General features: G+C 49.4%; 1 protein-coding gene across 3 annotated transcripts in view; it reads left to right on the top strand.

The window, feature by feature from the left end:
- ILDR1 (immunoglobulin like domain containing receptor 1) overlaps positions 1–15,984 on the top strand; it is a 163,462-nt gene that overhangs the window by 75,425 nt on the left and 72,053 nt on the right. For all 3 annotated transcript variants that reach the window (XM_069202733.1, XM_069202730.1, XM_069202731.1), the window contains one exon: positions 7,185–7,355. In XM_069202733.1, coding sequence (XP_069058834.1) covers positions 7,185–7,355 — 171 coding nt within the window. The remainder of the gene's footprint in view (positions 1–7,184; positions 7,356–15,984) is intronic.

Genomic DNA, 15,984 nt, shown 5'->3' with positions numbered 1-15,984 from the left:
TCCCCCATGTAACTCCCTAGTATATGGTACCCAGGGCATTGGGGCACCAGGGGTTACCCATGGGCTGCAGCATGTATTATGCCACCCATTGGGCCCAGGGAAAATGTGTCTGCAGGCCTGCCATTGCAGCCTGCATGAAAAGGTGCATGCACCCTTTCACTTCAGGTCACTGCACCAGATCACTGTAAGTGACCCTCATGGGAGGCCCTCCTAGCCCGAAGGGCAGGGTGCGGGTACTTGTGTGTGAGGGCACCCCTGCATGAGCTGAGATGCCCCTACGAACTCCAGCTCCATTTTCCTGGACTTCGTAAGTGCGGGGAAGCCATTATACCCGTTTACCGGACACAGGTCAGCACCTGTGTCCAGCAACATGATGGTAACTCTGAACCTGGGCATGTTTGGTATCAAACATGTCACAATCATACCCCAATACTGTTGCCAGTATTGGTTGTATGATTCCATGCACTCTGATGGCTCCTTAGAGGACCCCTAGCTTTGCTACTACCAGTTTGCAGGGTTTTCCCGGGCAGCCAGCGCTGCTGCCATCCTACAGACAGGTTTCTGCCCTCCTGCTGCTTGACCAGCTCAAGCCCAGGAAGGCAGAACAAAGGATTTTCTTTGAAAAAGGGATGCAACACCCTCTACCTTTGGAAATAGATGTTACATGGCTTGGGACGGGTAGCCTCCTCAAGCCACTGGTATGCTTTGAAGGGCACATTTGGTGCCCTCCTTGCATAAACCGGTTTGCACCAGTCCAGGGACTCCTGGTCCCTGCTCTGTTGCGAAACTGGACAATGGAAAAGGGGGTAACCACTCCCCTCTCCATCACCACCCCAGGGGTGGTGCCCAGAGCTCCTCCAGGTGGCCACTTGATTCCGCCATCTTGAATCCAAGATGGGCGTAGGCCTCTGGGAGCCTCTGAGTGGCCAGGACAGGCAGGTGATATCACAGCCACCTCCTGATAGGTGGTCACCCTGCTAGGTGACCAATCCCCCTTCCAGAGCTATTTAGGGTTTCCCTCTTGGGTGGGTCCTCAGATTCGACATGCAAGATTGCAGCAGGATTCCTCTGCAATGCATACTTCACCTTCTGGCCACTGGAACTGCAGGAGGACCCTCCAGGAACCGACAATCTGCATCCACAGCGATGACTCTGCTTGCAACATTGTTTCCACGGCTCCTTCCACCAACTGCAACATTTCCCCAGCTGTGCATCCTCTGAGGGCGATAAGTCTTCAGTCTGCACAAAAAGGAATCTCCATAGGAGTGAAGGAATCACTCCCCTACATCTGCAGACACACTCTGCAACGACGACTGGACGTGTGGATCTCCTCTCCTCAGAGCTGTGTGGATCCTGCATCCTGGATGGAGATCTGGAGTGGTCCCCTTGGTCCTCTCTACCAGCTGTCCAACTTGGAAGACGGTAAGCCCTCCTTGCCTCTCCACGCAGGACAGTACCCCCGTGCACCGCGTCTCTTGCAGCTACCAAAGCTTGTTGGCTTTTCCTCCAATGTATCTCTGGTCTCCATGTAGCCCCACCCCCCAGCACTCTTCCATGTGACGCACAGCCCTCTGCATGCTTCTCTAGTGACGTGGGACTCCTTTCTAGGTGTGCTGCGTGGGCCTCACCGTGACCCCTGTGCTTGCTGCCTGTGGGTCACCTGTGGGGGCTGCCTCCTCTTCCTGTGACTCTCCTCGCTGCTAAGCGTTACCCAGGACTCCCTTCAGTGGGTTGAGTCCCCCTGGACCTTGGTGGTCCCCGGCAGTTTAGCATTTCTTCTCCAGCCACATTTGCCTTTACCAAGACTTGTTGGTGGATTTTCCACAATATTGACCAACTGCAGTCCTTCTTCTGGCGTGGGCTGTTGACTGCATCACTTCCGGAACTCTTCAGCTGCACCAGGGCTGCACTGCTGACTGTCTTTGTCCACCGTCAACCTGGTCCTGCATCCACAGACAGGTGGGTAGTGGCTCCTGCCACCACCGGACACTCCCAGGTGAACTGGATTTGTTCCACTCCCTTCACAGGTCTTCCTCTTCCAGGATCCACTTTTGGTTTCTTGCAGTCTTGTCTGGGTCCTGCATTATCCTATTCTGAAGTCCTTTTGGTGGGTTTGGGGAGAACCAGGTACTTATCTATTTTCTCCTGGTCGCTGGGGGGCACTCTGGCACTTACCTTTTGGGTTTCCTAGTTCCTCCAGCTCCCCTCTACAGATTCCACTTTCTTGGGTGAGGCCCGACTTTCGCATTCCACTTTCTTAGTATATGGTTTGGTCCTCCCCTATGGCCTTCAGTACCTTCTATTGTTTTCACTGCTTTCCTAGTACCTTACATGCTAATCACTGAATCCTAATGTGTACATAATAGTGTGTTTACTTACTTCCAGTTGGGGTATTGCCTTTTGTAGTATCTTGGTATTGTGTTACCATAATAAAGTACCTTTATTTCTGTAACACTGTGTGGTTCTTTCATGTGTGTGAGTGCTGTGTGACTAAATTGGCATTGCATGAGCTTTGCATGTGTCCTAGATAAGTCTTGGCTGCTCATCCACAGCTACTTCTAGAGAGCCCTGGCTTCCTAGACACTGACTACACCTCATTAATAGGGGATACCTGTACCTGGTATAAGGTGATCACACCATAGGTGCTCACCACACACCAGGCCAGCTTCCTACACCTTTTCTATGCAAAATTCTGCAGCGTGTCCAACTTTTTTGAATATGTGATCATGAAGAATTTATTGAATTTTCAACCTTCAATCGAGACGGATGATAGGCGATTGAGCACTAGTTTGTGTTTACTGTGATTAGAAGAAGTGTGATCAGAATGCCACTTCTGCCAGAGAAGCTGAATATGTTGCATGATTACAGCTATATGGATTAAAGGCTTTTGTACCTTGTAAAAAGTGGTTCTGTGTGTTTGTTGTATGGAGTTACGTGGATTTAATCTTTGTAACGTGTTCATAGGAGATTGTACATTTTAATTTAATGAATTTGATTAACTGCACAATAAATTTATAGTGTTTCAAAGAGATGAGGGACCCGATTGAGAGTGGGGTGGAATGTAAACTCCATCTTCTTGTGATGGAGTTGCCATATTAATCTTGGTTGAGGATGTGCCAGCAGAATTACCTGCACCGTGCTATCCTGATGGCCGGGGGAACTCCACCACGTGATCCACAACTGGAGGGATATCGTCCAACAGAGAATTTATTGCTTCCTATCCCAATGACAGGATTTTCTCTTACCATCTAAATCACGCTCTTGGTGTATATCCAAACTTTCATGGGTAGGTAACGTGCTTTACTATCAATAAGTGAACTGTACAAACCCTTGGGTTGAGTGGTCGGGTCAGCCTCCTGTGTTTCACAGACGTCTTGGTGTAGTTCTGCTGGAACACTGACATCTGGGTAAAAAAAGAAGACTACGGGGGACAAACTTGCATGGCTACACCCGCAATAGGGAATCTTGAGACCCGTCTCATTTTCTTGTGTTTGCTCATTGAGTCTTAAACATATAATAGTTGGAAGTGTTACGGCAAAATGGAGACATAAGGTGGTGTGAGTAAACACGGTGAGTCGAATAACTACTACCGAGTCCATTTCAAAGCCCTGGATTGGAAAAGCAGCTTCAAGAGGCGTGGACATTGTGGGTGGAAGAGATGATACTAAAACATTGAATGTCGAGAGCTCCATTGAAGTCAGTGGAGCGGCTGCGGGCCAATAATGGCTGGTACAGGCCTTCTGCTCCAACAGCCCAATGTTTGTCAGCCTCTCGAATTTTAAATAAAACTATTTGAACCTCAGTGGGTGAAATGTGCCAAGGCTGCACGGTTGTTAAAAGGGCGATACAGAGGGAGATGGCCTTTAACAACCGGTATAGCCCTCGGCAGCGGGATGTAATGGCCTCCCAAGCAAACTCACCTGTTTATTTATTTATGCAGATTTATGCAGCTGACATTACCCAAAGGTGCTAGAGTTTTTTACAGGAGAAGTACTTCATTATATGGAAGTTACAGGAGGTTTCAGATGAACAAACACTACTAAAAGTAATTACTGAGGTGGAGAATACAACATGATAGTGCATTACGTAAAACTAAACGTACAAGAGGTATTCACAGCAGTAAAAAGGATGAGGTAGTGTAGATGCCTGTGCCAAGAGTTGATTGCAGTGTCTTAGCTAAAGTACCAGTTGCCCTCTGAGATGTCCAAGTTATGTTCCCATGTGCTGGGATTGCCCATGCCGGGGGCTAAGGTGATGCTGTTTTTCTCAGTGGTGAACTGTTCATCTCCATGCACTCATTTCTGCAAAAAAGATTTGCTGTCGATGTTTTTTCGGGATGAGCCAAAAAGCAATTCCCAATTAAACCAGTCAAAACATCATCAATCTGAACTGTGAAGTGAACGTTTAGATGATGGCATTTATATGTTGTTTTCTAATTGTAACTTAGCACTAATTGGACGCAATGACACATTTCACAGCTCACCTGTGGCTGGTACCAGCAGGTCACCCCTGAAGCCACATGGCACATGACAAGTGAGCAGTGCAAGGCGATGCCTGCTGGTATGAGCATGGGGAGAGTTATTGGTAAATATGTAAATTATAGAACACTGCTAGTTTAAAGGGACAGTGGTTTAAACCAGTGATACTCAAAGTACGGCCCGGGGACCGCATGCGGCCCTCCTGACATTTACATGCGGCCCCCTAGTCAGCAGCAGCGCTGTGTTGCTGTTTACTCGGCTCAGTACTAACACTAAATAAATGGGCAAGTATTTATTTAAAGGCTAATTGAAGTTAAAGAAAGGAAGTAAAAAGGGTGTCCTGCACCTCAACTTCTGAAATACCTTTGTTATTGAAGGCTGTTGAAGACACCTTGAGGCAAAATTACAACGGTATGATGAACTCCGTTCTAAATTCAAAAGGTAAATTTCATTAAAAACACGCAGAACTGTTTTACCTTAGTGCATCAGATCATATCAGTGCATTGAGAAGTTTTTTTTTTTTTTCAGTGATAGTTTTCAAATATGAATTTTGAAATATTCATTCCGCCCACCCTGACAACAATGTGAACAGTGAACTAGGAGGCAAGTCAGTTGTTATGTGTACTCCGTGGGAGGCCTGGGGTTCTTTTATGCATGAACAACATTGCAGTTTTTAAATCAAACATAGAAGGCTTCGTACAGCGCACATTCTGAATTTCAAGGTGCTCATGTGTCTTAATGAAGAAGGAGGAGGTAGAGGGCAATAAAAACAATTGCCCAGGATCACACAATGTGGAGAAGACGGGATTAATCCCTTGTTTTTGGTTTCACATTGTGTAATTCAGACACTAGATCAGATGTCTTCAAACTGTGGGGCACGTCCCCTCGGGGCCCATGAGTGCATTCCCAGGGGGGCGCTAATGCAGCTTCAACTACTTGTAAATTAAGATGCCTGAAAGTGCCATTTTGTTTATTTGGCGCACTTACAGGCTAGTTTCATTCACAGTGTGTGGACTGCGATCCTGAAAGCCATGGGGGCAGGGCCAGCAAGTGGCTGAAAAGATCAACATATTCTGTCCCTTCTTTCACTTGTAGCACATATAAAATGAAAAATAAGTGCACGTTAAACCGGTAGGAGATGTACAATTTTAGGTCGTCAAATCTCATTTGGCTAGTGCGTTCACTGCAGAGTCGCTGTGTGTGACAAGACAGTCACAGACAGTCATCCTTGTTGCGCAGTGGGAAATAGCAACTGTGTATTGTGTATTTATAGAGCTTCAAAGTCCCAGTCCATAGCAAAAAGCACTGTGAATGTCAGTCATTGTTTTATCTATATGCATATTAGTAATCAGAGTATACTTCACCACATTTTTATACCTGTCTATCAAAAAGACATACTCACCTGGCAATCCCATCACATTACCGCTCAAGAAGAATACATATTTATCACAGTGGAGCTCCACTTAACTCTACCAGTTAAAGCCTATACTGGCTCCCAAGCACTCTTTATATTTGGTGATTAACCAGCTGCACGGATTTACCTTTCGAGGAGCAGAGATCATATTTTTTGTTGTACACAAAGGGGCGTAAAGCCTGCTTTGTGCCTCAGGCCTAGCAGTGATGGTGCAGTGAAGTTGGCAGTGCAGACAGCCCGCCCTGTGGAGCCGTAGGTATGATGGTGCGACCGGTGCTGTGGCACCAGGCCCCAGTGTTATGGAGTGGGGGGCAGCTAAACCCCATGTCTGTGTTACTGTTCTTCCTGATTTGCATGATGGCCCAGTGGCCACTTGCTCCGGCAGATTTGCTTTGGGCCTCTGAGTAATGGTCCAGGAGTGTGGAAAGTTGAAGCAGAGAAAGCACCTTACTTTGACCATCGAGAGATGGAAGTGACTGGGATGGGGCAAAATAGGAGCTCGTGTTTTTAGCAAGGGGCGGAGGACACATGGTAAGGCAGTTACTGTCGTCGGTGAAGCAGGTGCAGTGGCACCGGGGTTCCAGAGTCCTAGGAGCCCACTGCATTTCAGTTATGTCTTTCTTTGAAAAAATAAATAAAAGGGTATAGCGGGCTCATTTTCTTTGGTAGCATTAGAGCCTAGGGCACCTTTACTACAATAAGGTGCGCAACACATCAGAGCTTTTTTTTTTTTTTTTTTTGAAAGCCGAGGAAATGTGGCCAAATGGTGAGCGCTGCTGACTTTGGAACTGGGGAACCAGGTTCGAGCCCCAGCATTTGCTCAACATTGTTATTTCTTGGTAAATCACTTAATTCACCTGAGCCTTAAAAGAAATCTGACCTTGTGTAATGTAATTGAAGGAGAGGTCTTGTTACTGGGAGTCACAGTTATTACTACAGCAGATTCAGTTGCGTTGGGGCTGAAGTGTGTGACAGGCTCACAACACCTGTTATGGGGAGCAGATATTTTTGTTTAATTTATGTTTTTGTTACATGGCTTTGCCCTTTTATAAGTCTCACATTTATTGTTGATTATACAGCGTAGAAAATGTCTCCCTGAAATGATCTCATAAGCCACGCCCCCTGTGCTCGGCCCTGCCCCCCCTCAGTCCTTGCCAAGAAGGCTTGGAGGGGCGTCCCTGACTTCAAAACATTGTATTTGGGGGTGCTTAGAACAAAAAAACTTTGCAGACCTCTGCACTAGACGTATGCAGGTTGTTTCAGTGTTCTCACCCCCTCTCCTCTCGTCACAGGGAGCCTCTCGATACAGGTGTCGGTGCAGGACCGAGAGCGCTACACCCTCCTCTTCTCGTCCGTCGTCCTTAAGTGTGACTTCAGCACCTCCGTCGAGGCGAAGGATGTGTCCGTCACGTGGCGCTTCAAGTCCTTCTGCAAAGACCCCATCTTTGACGTGTTCTCTGCCTGTGAGTATCCCCGCCCCTCCGCTCCACCTACGAGCGGGACCGCTGCGGCCGCAGCGTTTTCTACATCATTGTGGATCTGCCGCATTTGCCACACAATCTATCATCTGATGTATAATTTTCCGATGTAATAAAAAAATATGCTTGGAGTTCAAAGGAATAAAAAGTTACCAAAAACACAGCGACGCAGTAGAAGGAACTCAGCTAAGTGTGGCTGGTCAGAAATGGCAAAATAATTTAGTATAATCACAAAATGTTCTGAATTACGCCGCATAATTTCTCTATTGTTGCTGCGTAAATTCGTAAACGTTACCACAATATTTTGTGACCCGCCTGTGTGTCCCTCCTCATCACGCACTTTTTTCCGCATTCTGTGTCATAGCGAGCGCAGTGCCTTACAACCGAGAACTGCACCAAGGCCAAGGGGAAACCAGAAAAGGTGCAAAGCACTCACAGACTTACTTTAATAATGGCAATTTGTGCTAGTTCTTCTCATCTCCGACCCCTGAAAATGACCTAATTTAATCACACACAGCACCCCAACCTGTGACCTGCAGGGTCCAGCAGATTTCAGCAGCGAGTCTTTAACTTACTGAGTCATCCCCCTGGCTGACATTTAAATGAACATAAATGCCTACTACAGCCCTTTTTAGAGAGCAGAATCACCTATAAAGGTTTAGCTGAACTGCTGCACCTTTTAATATAAAAAATGCCTACAAGGGCCCTTGTTGTTACATAGGAAGAATTTAAAAGGTAAAAAGTAATGTCCTCTTAGAGATGGTGGTAAATTTATGGAACCACCTCCTGGTCAGCCAGGAGGATAGCTCAGTGAGTTAATCAATCGCTGCTCAAATCTGTTTTCGCCCTGCTGGTAACCGCGATGCATCCTGGTACGATCGACTCGGCGTTTCATCCTTCTGAGATCCTGAAACTGAGTAAAGCCGAGTTGTGTGATAGGGGAAGTTTAGTTCTTTGCACAGTACGCACTACGAGACCTAATGGTGTGCTGGTGATGCACAGCTGCTGACTGATGTTGAATTCAGAGGGCTTTGAAACGTAAGGGTTTTTTTTTTTTAAGGCAGGTGGGTGACACTTTGGCCTTGCTTATTTCACACTGGAGTTCAAATCAAGGATCATCAAACAGGACCCCTGAGGCGACGAGTTACGTAATGGGTCGAGTCGAGGGATTACTCAGTGGGTAATGGGTGGAAGAAAGAGGTTACACAGTGGGGAATGGGTCAGGGCAAAGGATTACTCGGTGGCTTGAGGCAAGGGATTACGTAATGGGCAGAGGGATTGCACTGTGGGTAATGGGTCAAGGTAATATGTGGAGGCGAGGTGATGCACAGTGAGTAACGAACGGGTCTAGGTACCACAGCAGGTAATGGGTCAAGGCGAGGGGTTCCACAGCTGGCAATGGGGCGAGGGGTTCTACAGCTGGTGACAGGTCGAGGTAAGGGGTTCCACAGGGGGTAATAGGTCGAGTGGAGGGATTCCATAGCTGGTTATCGGTTAAGGCAAGGGATTACTCAGTGGGTAGAGGATCAAGGAAAAGGAGTACTCCGTAAACGAGGAATTCCACAGCAGGTAATTGGTGGAGGCGAGGGACTCCACAGCGGGTAATGCGTCGAGGCAAGGGGTTCCAAAGCAGGTTATAGGTTGAGGTAAGGGATTACTCAATGTGTAGAGGGTCAAGGCAAAGTATTACTCAGTTGGTAGTGGTTCAAGGCAAAGGACTACTCAGTGGGTAATGGTTCATGGCAAAGGATTACACAGTGGTCGAGGAATTCCACAGCGGGTAATTGGTCGAAGCGAGGGATTCCACAGCGGGTAATTGGTGGAGGCGAAGGGTTCCACAGCGGGTAATTGGTGGAGGCGAAGGGTTCCACAGCGGGTAATTGGTTGAAGCGAGGGATTCCACAGCGGGTAATTGGTGGAGGCGAAGGGTTCCACAGCGGGTAATTGGTGGAGGCGAAGGGTTCCACAGCGGGTAATTGGTTGAAGCGAGGGATTCCACAGCGGGTAATTGGTGGAGGCGAAGGGTTCCACAGCGGGTAATTGGTGGAGGCGAAGGGTTCCACAGCGGGTAATTTTGGTCTAGGCGAGGGGGTCCACAGCGGCTAATGGGTCGAGGCGAGGAGTTCCACAGTGGGTAACTGTCTGTTCCTTTCCTTCTGCACTTAGCTCTGGGCACTATGAGGCCTACTGGTACTGGATGCAGAGACGTGCAGGGTGCCCCTGCCTGACCCTCTCCTCGGGGGCTGGTCTGGGCTAGATGCAAGGCAGAGGGGTGCCAAGGTGACTCTAGCTTGCATTGGCAGAGATGGTGCCCCTCTCAGGTGAGAAGAGACCACTTGCCCTTTCTTACAGCTGAAGATCAGTTGACAAAGACGTTTGGACTTTTTTTTTTCTAGTTTCTTAAATTGGTATACTTGCATAGAGGACATTACCGAGGAAGGGGGTGGGTGAAATTGTGTAATTTTTTCATTCGAATTTAGGCAAAAGTGAATGGGTCGTAGGGTGCTGGTGTTTTCCTTGAAAGTGAGGGCACAAACGCTACCAACAGGAACCGTGCTGAGCAGAAAATGTCTCAACTGCGATTTTATGTTCTCGATGGACATTTTCTGCGCAAATCAGTCTCCTGGAGGCAAAAGGTATGCAAATCACATAATGCAAAGTTTGTGAAATGTACACATTTCGTAAGATTTCACCCATATAACAAACATTTCCCTTGGGCCTTGTCATGAGGGCATTTTACCAGTGCTCTAGGACTCCAGGCGTATCCTTAGGGGACAATGAATAACAATCCTTTTATAAGGAGTTTAATCTCCACTTGGGATTCAGGCTGCGGCCTGCAACCCACTTGTCTCCAAGGTGCCTAACCTTCGTGTTTTGATGGTAGTAGTGTCTCTAAAGGAGTCCTTCAGAGGAACACTCCCCTTGTGAAATTTGGTGGGTTTCTACCAGAATGATTCCTGTTTTGGGCCCAGGTAATTTATTTATAGTATCTATAAACTGCAGCTGTGACCATAACTGGTGTCCTGGCACTATAGCGACTAGTTGAAGAAGAAATGGGAGAATAAGGATGAGTGTCAGACCCAGATCTAAACCACAAAAACTAATTGGGGAACAGCCAAGTCTTCAGCGCTTTTCTGAATCTCCGCAGCTCCGATTGCTTTCTGAAAGTAGATGGTGACGCGTTCCAGCGCTGCGCAGCTTCAGAAGAAAAAGCTCGTCCTCCCAGACGAGCGCTTCGAAACCTAGGAGGCCGCAACAAATTGGCCAGCGCTAAGCGCAAAGTTCTAGCTGGAACGCATCTTTGCAGTTGCTGGAACGCATCTTTGCAGGTTACTTTGAAGAAGTACTGGACCCTTCCCCTGTAATGCCTTAAACACCAGGCACAATGCTTTTAAAAACAATCCTCTTTTCTATAGGGAGCAAATGCAGTTACTTAAGAGCCTTGGTTGCAAATCTCTTAACCAAAAAATCTTGTACCCCCAGAAGGATGGCCTTGCAATAGTCCAACAGTCCAACCGTCCGAGTCTGACACTTCTGGTGAATAAAGCCCTGACGCGTACTGGTAATACCAGAAATATCTTTCTGAGACTACGCAGGAAGGCAAAACAGGGGCCTGCCACCTTGGTCACATGATTCTCTAGTGAGAGATGGGCATCAAACACCCAGATTTCACACAGCATCCGAGGCATTCATCCCACTTTCAGTAGGAAGGGACCAGAGGTTAGCGGGTAGCGGTATTGGGCCCTTGTTCGGGGCGCAACAGAGAAATTCAGTTTTGTTCCCATTTAGTTTTAAGGATTTATTAATATTAAGCATACAAGCTTGACAGGAGGAGATCTCGTCCTGTTGATAAAGGGACATGATCAATTGGGTTTCATCGGCATGGTTTATAACTGAGATGTTGTAGCTTTTTATTAATGTGATTAATGGGCTTACATAAACATTAAGTAGGATTGGGATAAGTGACGGCCCTTGTGGCACCCCTTGCTTAAGCTTTCCAAATTCCGAGCAGTAAGGAGACAAGGTCACCCCTGACTCCTGTCCTGTAGGTAGAAGCACTTCCATCTTTGTGAAGTACCACCGAGGCCACAGGATTCTAGCCTTGTTAGGAAAGTTTCGTGATGAACCATAAGGAATGCCACAGATAAGTCAGGCAGCACCAAAGTGACGCCCTGACAATGATTTGCTCTCCTGCATAACTCCTCCATTACGCACACCAGGGCTGTCTCCGTCGCATGTAGTAGCGCGTGGCCCTCCAAATAACAAGGCAGAACTTTGCTAACACACCTTTCTAGACTCTTCACTGGATGAGGGAGGAGTTTCCCCATCTACATACAGTCTCATTGGCTGAAGGCCACTGAAGACTGCTCTGGACCGGTCCTGTTGGCTCGTGACCTGGAAGCAGTGCTTAATTTCTGCTTGTTGTTTCCGGTGCTGAGCACCGGCACTTATTTTTGAGGGCCAGCTGTCATTATTCATGCGTCTGTGTAAGTTACTCTTCCTTTTAAAGAAACATTTAAAGCCTTCAGAGATGTGCCATCACTGTCCCTTTGAATCTCAGTGTTGGGGGGAGGGCGAGGCTGTTTTGTTCTTGGAGAGGTGTTATTAGCAGGGTCCAGTGCAGAGTGGGCCGCCATCTTTCTTGACTGCACGCGGTTGCCTTCTTTGCGCTCAGTGTTCATTCCTCGGCTACCAACAAAGGCACCGAGGTTCACCAGCCAGTAGGACGCACAGAGGGACCAGGAGGAAATCTTATTTGCAGCTTGGCATGCTCATTACCAAGAAGCCTTCAAGGTTCAGCCAATCGGAAGTGTTCATGTGCGCTTCTTCTGGAAATCCAAGTGGGATTTCTCCAGGCTGCACAGCGGAATGGCATCAGAACATTTGTTCCCCCATTAAAATGTTGATATAAATTATCTGCCATGAAATGGGGGCATGGAGTCCATATCGGGTGTGCGCGTTCACCTGCTTGAAGTCCTCTATCTCCACGTAAAGCAGCAAAATCCCCGGTGAGCCGAGCGGAATGGTCTCCTCGGCCGGGGATGAAGCTGAAATCCAGCTAGGCTCATGCCTGACACAGCCAAAGATTAATTTTTCTAATTTGCAATTCATATTTTATCACGGAGTCCAAAACTGCAGAACACACCTGCAGTAAAAAGGCCTAATTTGCAATAGACTCATATTTGTTGTAGGTCATAGGAATGGTCGTGCATTGATGCATCCTTGTGTAGTGCCTGTGGCAGGCGTGTGGTGCATGCATCGGAGAGGCAGAAACGGTCGTGCATCCTTGTGTAGTGCCTGTGGCAGGCGTGTGCTGCATGCATCGGAGAGGCAGGAATGGTCGTGCATCCTTGTGTGGTGCATGCATCGGAGAGGCAGGAACGGTCATGCATCCTTGCGTAGTTCCTGTGGCAAGTGTGTGGTGCATGCATTGGAGACGCAGCAATGGTCGTGCATCCTTGTGTGGTGCATGCATTGGAGAGGCAGGAACGGTCATGCATCCTTGTGTAGTTCCTGTGGCAAGTGTGGGGTGCATGCATTGGAGACGCAGCAATGGTCGTGCATCCTTGTGTGGTGCATGCATCGGAGAGGCAGGAATGGTCATGCATCCTTGTGTGGTGCCTGTTGCAGGCGTGTGGTGCATGCATCGAGAGGCAGGAACGGTCATGCATCCTTGTGTGGTGCATGTATCGGAGAGGCAGGAATGGTTGTGCTTCCTTGTGTAGTGCCTGTGGCAGGCGTGTGGTGCATGCATCAGAGAGGCAGGAATGGTCGTGCATCGTTGTGTAGTGCCTGTGGCAGGCATGTGGTGCATACATCGGAGAGGCAGGAATGGTCGTGCTTCCTTGTGTAGTGCCTGTGTCAGGCTTGTGTGCATGCATTGGAGAGGCAGTAATGGTCGTGAATCCTTGTGTGGTGCATGCATTCGAGAGGCAGGAATGGTTGTGCATCCTTGTGTAGTGCCTGTGGCAGGCATGTGGTGCATGCATCGGAGAGGCAGGAATGGTCGTGCATCCTTGTGTGGTGCATGCATCGGAGAGGCAGGAATGGTCGTGCATCCTTGTGTGGTCCATGCATCGGAGAGGCAGGAATGGTTGTGCATCCTTGTGTGGTGCATGCATTGGAGAGGCAGGAATGGTTGTGCATCCTTGTGTAGTGCCTCTGGCAGGCGTGTGTGCACGCATCGGAGAGGCAGGAATGGGCGTGCATCCTTGTGTGGTGCATGCATTGGAGAGGCAGGAATGGTCGTGCATCCTTGTGTGGTCCATGCATCGGAGAGGCAGGAATGGTTGTGCATCCTTGTGTAGTGCCTGTGGCAGGCGTGTGGTGCATGCATTAGAGAGGCAGGAATGGTCGTGCATCCTTGTGTGGTGCATGCATTGGAGAGGCAGGAATGGTCGTGCATCCTTGTGTAGTGCCTGTGGCAGGCGTGTGGTGCATGCATCGGAGAGGCAGAAATGGTCGTGCATCCTTGTGTGGTCCATGCATCGGAGAGGCAGGAATGGTTGTGCATCCTTGTGAAGTGCCTGTGGCAGGCGTGTGGTGCATGCATCGGAAAGGGAGGAATGGTCGTGCATCCTTGTGTGTAGTGCCTGTGGCAGGCGTGTGGTGCATGCATCAGAGAGGCAGGAATGGTCGTGCATCCTTGTGTAGTGCCTGTGGCAGGCGTGTGGTGCATGCATTGGAGAGGCAGGAATGGTCGTGCATCCTTGTTTAGTGCCTGTGGCAGGCGTATGGTGCATGCATCGGAGAGGCAGAAATGGTCGTGCATCCTTGTGTGGTGCATGCATCGGAGAGGCAGGAATGGTCGTGCATCCTTGTATGGTCCATGCATAGAAGAGGCAGGAACGGTCGTGCATCCTTGTGTAGTGCCTGTGGAAGGCGTGTGGTGCATGCATCGGAGAGGCAGGAACGGTCGTGCTTCCTTGTGTAGTGCCTGTGGCAGGCGTGTGGTGCATGCATCGGAGAGGCAGGAACGGTCGTGCATCCTTGTGTGGTGCATGCATCGCAGAGGCAGGAACGGTCGTGCATCTTTGTGTGGTGCATGCATCGGAGAGGCAGGAATGGTCGTGCTTCCTTGTGTAGTGCCTGTGGCAGGCGTGTGGTGCATGCATTAGAGAGGCAGAAATGGTCGTGCATCCTTGTGTGGTGCATGCATAGGAGAGGCAGGAATGGTCGTGCATCCTTGTATGGTCCATGCATCGGAGAGGCAGGAACGGTCGTGCATCCTTGTGTAGTGCCTGTGGAAGGCGTGTGGTGCATGCATCGGAGAGGCAGGAATGGTCGTGCTTCCTTGTGTAGTGCCTGTGGCAGGCGTGTGGTGCATGCATCGGAGCGGCAGGAATGGTCGTGCTTCCTTGTGTAGTGCCTGTGGCAGGCATGTGGTGCATGCTGTCGTGCACCTTGTGTAGTGCCTTTGGCAGGCGTGTGGTGCATGCATCGGAGAGGCAGGAATGGTCGTGCATCCTTGGGTGGTCCATGCATCGGAGAGGCAGGAATGGTTGTGCATCCTTGTGTAGTGCCTGTATCAGGCTTGTGTGCATGCATCAGAGAGGCAGGAATGGGCGTGCATCCTTGTGTAGTGCCTGTGTCAGGCGTGTGTGCATGCATCAGAGAGGCAGGAATGGTCGTGCTTCCTTGTGTAGTGCCTGTGGCAGGCATGTGGTGTATGCTGTCGTGCACCTTGTGTAGTGCCTGTGGCAGGCGTGTGGTGCATGCATCGGAGAGGCAGGAATGGTCGTGCATCCTTTTGTGGTCCATGCATCGGAGAGGCAGGAATGGTTGTGCATCCTTGTGTAGTGCCTGTGTCAGGCGTGTGTGCATGCATCGGAGAGGCAGGAATGGGCATGCATCCTTGTGTGGTGCATGCATTGGAGAGGCAGGAATGGTCGTGCATCCTTGTGTAGTGCCTGTGGCAGGCGTGTGGTGCATGCATCGGAGAGGCAGGAATGGTCGTGCATCCTTGTGTGGTGCATGCATCGGAGAGGCAGGAATGGTCGTGCATCCTTGTGTGGTCCATGCATCGGAGAGGCAGGAATGGTTGTGCATCCTTGTGTGGTGCATGCATCGGAGAGGCAGGAATGGTTGTGCATCCTTGTGTAGTGCCTGTGGCAGGCGTGTGGTGCATGCATCAGAGAGGCAGGAATGGTCGTGCATCCTTGTGTGGTGCATGCATTGGAGAGGCAGGAATGGTCGTGCATCCTTGGGTAGTGCCTGTGGCAGGCATGTAGTGCATGCATCGGAGAGGCAGAAATGGTCGTGCATCCTTATGTGGTGCATGCATCGGAGAGGCAGGAATGGTCGTGCATCCTTGTGTGGTCCATGCATCGGAGAGGCAGGAATGGTTGTGCATCCTTGTGTAGTGCCTGTGGCAGGCGTGTGGTGCATGCATCGGAGAGGGAGGAATGGTCGTGCATCCTTGTGTGTAGTGCCTGTGGCAGGCGTGTGGTGCATGCATCAGAGAGGCAGGAATGGTCGTGCATCCTTGTGTAGTGCCTGTGGCAGGCGTGTGGTGCATGCATCGGAGAGGCAGGAATGGTCGTGCATCCTTGTGTAGTGCCTGTGGCAGGCGTATGGTGCATGCATCGGAGAGGCAGGAATGGTCGTGCATCCT

The sequence above is a fragment of the Pleurodeles waltl genome, chromosome 8 (genome assembly GCF_031143425.1).
Source record: "Pleurodeles waltl isolate 20211129_DDA chromosome 8, aPleWal1.hap1.20221129, whole genome shotgun sequence".
Taxonomy (NCBI): Eukaryota; Metazoa; Chordata; class Amphibia; order Caudata; family Salamandridae; genus Pleurodeles; species Pleurodeles waltl.
This window is presented reverse-complemented; position numbering and strand designations above follow the sequence as displayed.